This window comes from Patiria miniata, unplaced genomic scaffold, assembly GCF_015706575.1.
Source record: "Patiria miniata isolate m_02_andy unplaced genomic scaffold, ASM1570657v1 HiC_scaffold_24, whole genome shotgun sequence".
NCBI lineage: Eukaryota > Metazoa > Echinodermata > Asteroidea > Valvatida > Asterinidae > Patiria > Patiria miniata.
The window spans coordinates 4,029,206-4,037,337 of NW_024037063.1; the positions used below are offsets into that span (position 1 = coordinate 4,029,206).

The 8,132-nt window shown below is 37.4% G+C and overlaps 1 protein-coding gene across 1 annotated transcript; it reads left to right on the plus strand.

The window, feature by feature from the left end:
* The first annotated feature begins 998 nt into the window (after window positions 1-998).
* On the plus strand, window positions 999-7,993 carry LOC119731921 (GTP-binding protein SAR1b-like). The gene is made up of 6 exons (XM_038205209.1): window positions 999-1,156; window positions 1,982-2,052; window positions 2,400-2,519; window positions 3,246-3,415; window positions 3,964-4,095; window positions 4,491-7,993. The coding sequence occupies exons 2-6, from the start codon at window positions 2,010-2,012 to the stop codon at window positions 4,602-4,604; spliced, it is 579 nt and encodes a 192-aa protein (XP_038061137.1). The 5' UTR covers window positions 999-1,156; window positions 1,982-2,009; the 3' UTR covers window positions 4,605-7,993.
* The last annotated feature ends 139 nt before the right edge of the window (window positions 7,994-8,132 follow it).

An 8,132-nucleotide genomic window follows, 5' to 3' on the forward strand; every position in this document is an offset into this window, starting at 1 on the left:
CTACGGCTGATAAATGCACGTGTGGCGTGTTTTGTCCACCAAAGTACCAATGTTTACAATGCTTTCCCTGGCCCAATATGCATTGTGTTCACATTTTATTAATCTTAACATGGCGTAGAAAATAAACTTATCAGTAATAAATCTATTTGTTGATAAAGTGTTGGGAGAAAACGGTGGGGGGGGGGGGGGAATTGGGGGGGGGGGCAAGCCAATTGGCTAGAGACTAAGTCATTACGTGACCCCACTATAAGAACAAAAACCATAAGTTAATTTGGCTCTCAAGAGTCATGACATACACATGGTTCCAAAAGTATGATTCGTTTGCACTAATTTACGAATTTTAAATTAAATATAAGTTAGCCCATGGAGGAATGGTTAGCATGATGTTCGCTAGAGATGTATATGAGTATCCTGTAATGTTCGCTCGACAAAAGCTAAACTTCGGGACATAACAATTAACATGACCACTAATTTACGCCCGAATCAGGCGGACTTGATTAATTCGGAGCCGAGTGACAACTGCAGTGTGCACAGACTCACCATCATGCACAATTCAAGACTATGTTACTTTTGAAGGGCCTTCTTCTCCAATCTGATGTTTAGATTAGTTACTTTTTTATCATTCCGTGATCACATATTTGTTTATTGAAGACGAGCTAAAATGTTTGTGCTTTTAATATTTCCATAATATATAACTGCGCCAATAAATTGTGCGTGGTTGACATTACCCATTTTTTCTACACCGTGGCTTCCCGTTCTATGCCCTGATCGTTCGTCCGAATTCGACGCAACGATTCTAATGATTGGCTAATCTCCACATCGGTATAATTCTCATAAAACACAAAATTAGTATTTTTTATTTGAAATATTCGTTTATTTTTATGTCGTATTTGTATATAACATTTTTGATGTGCTCTTAAAAAAAAATTAAGGATTTGAAGTGATTAAAAGAGAAATAGACAAGCTCGATGTAAAATATAAAAAGCCAATGGCACCATTTCTTGCATAAAAGGTCAGGTGGCACTACATATGACGTAAATTTCGCAGACTCCATTTTCGTGGTTTTTGGGTTGTCTTCGCGATCGCTGAACATTCGATACTTTTACTCGTAATTAGTGTTTTTAGTGTTCGTTTGTAAATCATTTAGTTGAAAGTGGTAAGTATAGTTCTCACTACCATAAATGTACGATCTAATGTGGAACCAATCGGAGAAAAATGGTTATATGCCGGGTTGGCAGACTGGCAGTGTCATGACGTGTCGTATGGCCCATACGTTTGCGTACAACAACGTCCCCCGTCCACAACTGTGTGGCAAAGCATGGGAGCATTGCGGGGCCTTCCATGACCATGTTTACGCAACTAACTACATGTACAATCTGTTATCTCCGCGCGGTATACTGTCATTTTTGTCCACGTCAATGAAGCCACGTCTGAGTTGCATCGTCATTTTGAAATTGTCATTTCTGTTGTTTTGTACTAGGCCTACATATTTATAACACGATCAAAAATTAAAAACAACACTAATCAACTTCAACTTTCAAGTTCAAACATGTCAAGTTTAGATTAAGAATCAGACTAGCATTGCAGTAGTACAACTTGTTCCACGTGTTCAGAATCAGACTGCTATAAAATATTTTCTAATTTGGCCTAACAATCATATCAGGCCTCGTACTGTTCATCAACCATCATAAGCTGCATTCCCGGCCTGTCGTTGAGTTACTGTCTGCACTACAGTCATGACTAGTGGCGCTAGTGGTGCTTTTTGGCATGCTTGGAGGGATCTAAAGCAGTAAATGCTAAAGCAAGATATGTAACACTGTGAAACTAACAGCTGTCAAATGAAAATGAAGTGGCATTTTCATAAACAGATTTTTATTTCAGCATGTAGGCCTAAAATATGTGAAATAAAAGTCAATTATAATTTCAAGTATTCACCGAAAGAGTTATTAATATGTCTTTTAAACGTTCTTTTTTTTTTCAGATCAGAGGCTATAAAGACACCAACCATCATGTTCCTCGTAAGTTGGTTTACAGATATGCTGGCATATCTGGGTAAGTATGGCAAACCTGTGTGAGAAATTACTACTAAGCTAGGTAACTTGCAATTGACTAGAGAAATTCCTAAAAATAAAATACATTGTTGTATTCAGGACATTGAGGTGGATTCTGAAAACTTCTCATCTCTTTGGATTTGGAATATTACCTTGAGTGCCTTTTGGAATATACATGTTTCCAAGTTGTACCGTTATATAGCTGTCTGTAAAAAAATTGAAGGTACCAGCAGAAAAATGAACACAAAATCTATTTATTTTAGTGTTGGAATGAAAGACTATTTTGAAGTTTATTTGTGTGTGTTATTTGTGTGTCACCATTGCATTTAAATTTGATTTCTCTCTTAGGTCTATGGAAGAAGAGTGGGAAGTTGGTGTTTCTTGGTCTAGACAATGCTGGGAAGACGACGTTACTACACATGCTGAAGGATGGGAGAATGGCGCAGCATGTTCCAACATTACACCCCAGTAAGTTGTTATCCACTTAACCCTATCCCCTAGGACCTTTTCGGTAGGAATCATCCCCAATCCTGCCTAATCCTCCTTTTGCTACCATGTCAAATATTGGATTCAGCCTCCGTCCTCCAAAATAATCTGTTATTTCTCGAATGTGTTCAGTAGAGAGATGACCATTGCCTCAATCTTTCAAAACTTCCAACAATCACCGTTAATGGGTTGAGGCAGTGCTGATGACATTCAGAAGCAGTGCGGATAATATCTAGCTTAATGCAGATCAGTTATGCATGACTGAACATAAACAATTCTGGGTACAGCCTACGAACTCTACACAATGCATCCTCCAAAATCAACCGACTTTTTTTGCCATTTGGCCTCAGTCCTCCACAATCCTCCAAAACCGCCTGGAGGATTTTGAAGGATTGAGGAGGGTTCCAGGTTAAACCTTTCCTAGGAGCTTGCCTGAATCCACCAACTTCCAACACTTCTTTAACCAATTGCCTCATGTTAAATAACACTGAATTTGAATCTTGAAACCATCTAAATACTTTAAGTTTGATGAACTCAGGATAGCAAGGACTAAATCTTGTAACTATCACATCAGTAACTATAGTATAAAATTGCACTTAGGATTTTTGGCTTGAACTTATTAAAAGCACTTTTTGTATTTTCTTTGGTAACTGGTGATTTCAGTATAATATGTTTAATATAATATTGATTTTCTTTTTCATTTTACAGCATCAGAAACATTAAGCATGGGGTCCTTATCCTTCACGACCTTTGACCTGGGAGGTCACGAGCAGGCGCGGCGGGTCTGGAAGGACTACCTACCGGCCATCAACGGTATTGTGTTCCTCATAGATGCTGCAGACCCAAGCAGATTCGCCGAAGCAAAGGCAGAGCTTGATGTAAGCTAACACTGAGGGATTGTTTCCCTCATAGAGACTGGGGATCATGATTTGAAGTCAATTATTGATCAGACCCACTTTTATTTTGAGACAAAAATGTTGATCACAATAACCTGCAGTAATCATGCTTACAAATTGTGTAGTTGAAGAGCCATATTGTAGAATGGAAGTATTGTACATATCACCGACTGTTGTCAACATATTGTCCATATCGCACTTGTTTACAAACGTATTGTAGTCAGAGCATTGCTATACTGAATGCAGTGGGTTCATAAAAAGATTGCTCAGTATAGTGATCGTTTAATTTTGGCCACCAGTGCTTGGTATATTCATACAAAAACTTTGGAGCCTAAGGGATTACTTTTTACTGCACATGTGTATCTCTTGAACTATGGATTGACTTAACTTGAGATGGTGTTGTGACAGCATGCTGTATTGAGAGAAATATGCGAAAGAATTCTATCATTTCTTCTGTCGTTCATCTAGATGTGAAGTCTTTTAAAGATTTGGCAGCAGATAACTCACTAGTCTTTTGCATTTGTTTGTAGGGTCTGATGACAGACGAGGCAGTGGCCAATGCCCCAGTACTGATCCTGGGCAATAAGATTGACGTCCCCACAGCTTGCAGTGAAGATCACATCAGGAATTGCTTTGGCCTCATTCAGCAGACGACAGGAAAGGTTAGTGCCAGGAACCACATTCAAATGTTTTGAATGTTTGCCTTCAGACGTTCTCTTTGCCTTGTTTGTTTATTTCTGAGTCGGGATCAATTTCATGAAGATTCTAAGCCTAACATGTTGTTAGTGATTTTAAGTAAAAAAGAATTAAAATTTCAATTAAGAACTGCTCAAAAGAAGTATACATCATGTGCATTTTGCCATGAGGAATCCCAGATATTCAAAATCTATTTTCCCTTTTTGTTAGTTGGGATCATGTGTCTAAAGAAAACAGGTTATATTGCTTGAAACGAGCTTGGAACTCAAATGTGTTAAGTACTATTTTGCTGCTTAGCACTGTTCAGTCTTTCGGAAAATACAATTATGTATTTACTGTCTGTCTACCTTTTCCCCTTCAGGGAAACATACCTCAAAAAGACTTGCCAGGACGTCCCGTGGAGCTGTTCATGTGCAGTGTTCTCAAGAAACAAGGCTACGGTGAGGGTTTCAAATGGATGGCACAGTACATATAGCACAGTCGTCTATCCTAGCATAACTCAAAGAACCTTTTTTTGTAAGTTAAAGAAAAAAACAAAACAAACGAATGAACTTGTTATATGCGATTGAACTTCCGGAACGACCACAAGCCGAGATTGCTTCCTGACAAAATTTCAGACGAGTCTTGAAGCTCCGACTGAGAAACCGACGTAGGTGAAGTGTATGCAGCTTGTGTCTTCTGGTCCAGTGGTTCAGCGTTTTTTTTCCAAAGACTGAATGAATATTTTAAAGAAGCATCGAGGAGTGGGAAATTAACAAAAGCATTGTAAATTCTGCAACTGGAGATAATGGCTGATTATGTTCCACATACGTGTATGGTGTACCCATCGAGCAGGCAACGCTAGCTTTTCAAGCCTCATCATGGGATTGGAATTAAGATTTGGAGACCGCAGTTGGAGTTGGATGCCGCAGTGCCATTGCCACACTGGAAATGGCAGACAGCAACTACACGTTCTGTAGACTTGCTTGGCCTAGTTTGACTGGCAGCTCAACCCCATGTCATTCAAGAAGTGAGCAGTGTTCTTCTACTCATCTTTACATAGATTTGCCACATGATAAGGCTTCCTTGGACTTTTTATTTTGATGGGGTGGGTTTGAAGAAATTAGAAGACTTGGCACTTCTCAAATCTATGCCATATGATTGTGATTACACCATTCCCAATTTTCTTGCTAAGCACACTATTTGCTAAAAAAAAGGAAAGAAAATGTGCTAAACAGACATGTTTGCTGAGCAAAGAAAATAATTGCTGCAAAATTGTATACAGATAATGAATGTTTATAAGTGCAATGCTAAGAATAATTTCATGAGGTGACAGATTGAATGTTCCATGCCACAAGGCGAAGCCAAGTGTAATGGAACATTCATTCCATCTGTCACCGAATGAAACTATTCTTTCCATTGCACGAATGTGAAACATTCATTACTTGTTTTACACAAAACCTGAATACATCCTCTTCATCTGATTGGTCGGAGCCAGCAACGAGTGTGACCGTGTAATGGAACTTCTATTTACCGTGGAATACAACTTCTATTTTTGCGGTAGGGACAAATAATTCAATGACGTGTGAGCAACGACCCACCAATCAGATGACAGGGACTTATTCAGGCGTTGTATTAAAGAGAACATCTCACATTATCCAAATTTGTTATTTGTGGATGCAGGAGTCTGTAAAGTAAAATGTCACCCACCATTTCATTTTCATACAAAAAAACATGATTCTGCTGTTTTCAAAAAAAAAAAATCTACTTTGAATATGGGATCTCAAATCGCCTTTTTGTCAGAAACTGCTTTGTATTTGGTGGGCTAAAGGGAACCCTTAGTTTCTTAAAACATTTGATTCCCAATTCCAGATGACCCAAATTTTAACTGTAATATTTATGTGCTAACATGTACTCCTGTAGTTTATGAAATGTTCAGAAAAGGGATATAAAGTGTGAAAACATGTGCATGTGTTTAAGTACTCACTGCATAAATAAATTTTACTGCAGCAAACTCGGTACAACAAATACGTATCTGCTTCACTAAGTTTCAAAACTCTAATCCAAAACACAGGATTATGATGCATACTTGCTCTTTTGGGGGTCAATGAGAGATCATTTTGCGACTTTAAAATGAAAGTTTGTAATTTGGTCGCCAGAAATGAGACCAAATTGGCCAAATTCTTTTGAGTTCCCGCTAAACATATGCAGTGCCTGAATGATTTTCAACTCTTAAAAAATACTTTTGAAGTCCTGCAAGACGTAAACGATGAAGTGGCTTGTGATTCTGCAATCGCTGCAAGGATCTGTAACGCTTTTTTTTATGTGGTTGTTGTGTATGCAAATAGTCCTGTTTATTTATATTTGTCAGTGATTAACGTTACTTGCATATGCACTCAAGCTATTAAATCTTAAATCCTTCTGTTTGTGTGCATTTTAACTTGTTTTAATTTGGTTGTTTTACTTACCATTTCTCGTACTTTTTCCAATTCCCATGTAGGTGCTTTAAATTATATTGACCCCATACATAGCAGCATGTGATTCTCAAAGTAAGTTTATCGGAGATAAGAACAGATCAATGTGCAACAGTATACAATGTATATGGGTGGCAGTTCACAAACAGTAAACATCAATCACATTTTTCAAAGGCGAACTTTTTGGGACACAGGACTGACAGATTCTTTGGGAATGATAAATTAGTGGTCAAAGTCCGAGGGATGACACTTCAGCAAGTCTTTAACCGGAAGTCTTTGCCCTTTTCTGTTTGTGTTTGTTCACGGTTGCTCAACTTTGTATCCTAATAAATACATGTACAGTGTTGGAACAATTGATGTGCCTCACAAGCGAATGATTGTACATTATTACAATTGCTAATTTGACTGCCAAACAAAATCAGTTAAATACATGTTTTTTTTTATACATGTACTAGTAAAGTGTGCTTGCAGGTCTTGGAAGCTCAGATTAGCGTTGTTGCACCTTAAAAACAAAACAGACAAAATAGACTCAAACTGCTAGCCTACGCATAGTGTACTTCCATTAGAATCATGTTATGCAATTTGTTCAGGTTTTATTCGATCCAGTTGATAATATCCGCTGTTAGTTACATTTGATAAATTTAATGTGTGTTTATGGTTTTCAAACCTGCATTTGAATTTCGTTTTTCCAAGCCAAATTGTTCAGGTAATGTTTTGTACTGTGCACAAATCCAGCAATTATTCTGAACTCTTCATTCTGAGCAAAAATTCTCGTCAACCTTTCCGGACTATCAAATTTTCCTTTGACAAAATTCATCCAGATTTTATTTTATCTTATGTTTATTCCTTAATATTGTACAACATGTATTTTTCCAAATTATTATTTTATCAGTAAATTTATTGTATGTTTATATGCTTACGGTTTAGGTCTAAAATGCCTTGATTGAATAAAGTGTAATCCTTCACATCTTTAGAAAGTAGGTATAGACTGTCGTTTTGTTTTCGGTTTTTATTTTTCTTAAAATGGGAATGCAGATTGCAATCCACACCAAGCCCAAATTCAGAGACCATTTTGCAGATGTGCCCACCTCAATTGGAGAAATAGTATTCCCAATGCTTGCCTGTGTTCATTTTAGGCCAATTGTATGTTCCGAAAAATGTGCGCTGAGATCAGAAATTTAAATTTAACCATTGTAATCCATACTCACTTGCAGTAATTGACATAGTGTACAATACTTGAGCAGGGAACTTCTCATTTTAAAAGGTCTAGTAAAACCTTTTTCATTATTTTTTTTTTGGGGGGGAAATCATTTTTTTCTTAAAAATATGTATGTATGTAAATTAAAAAAACCAATAATGGCAAATGTGCCAGTTGGAATTGGAATAAAATGTCAGTAATATTGCAACCTTATTGTAGCAAAAGGGTGTGATTGTCTGTTGGTCTGTTTTATGTATATGGCACGAAGGTCCTCGGCAAGTTAGTGTCCTATAGAAAGTGAAGCCCCTGAATATTATTTAGGATACGCATTTCAAAAGGCCAATATTGCGGG

Bases quoted from the DNA above. Each gene is read 5' to 3' on its own strand.
- LOC119731921 (XM_038205209.1), top strand. From the start codon at position 2,010: ATGTTCCTCGTAAGTTGGTTTACAGATATGCTGGCATATCTGG. The intron at 2,520-3,245 runs GTAAGTTGTTAT...TTCATTTTACAG, and splicing joins TGTTCCAACATTACACCCCA to CATCAGAAACATTAAGCATG. The intron at 4,096-4,490 runs GTTAGTGCCAGG...TTTCCCCTTCAG, and splicing joins TTCAGCAGACGACAGGAAAG to GGAAACATACCTCAAAAAGA.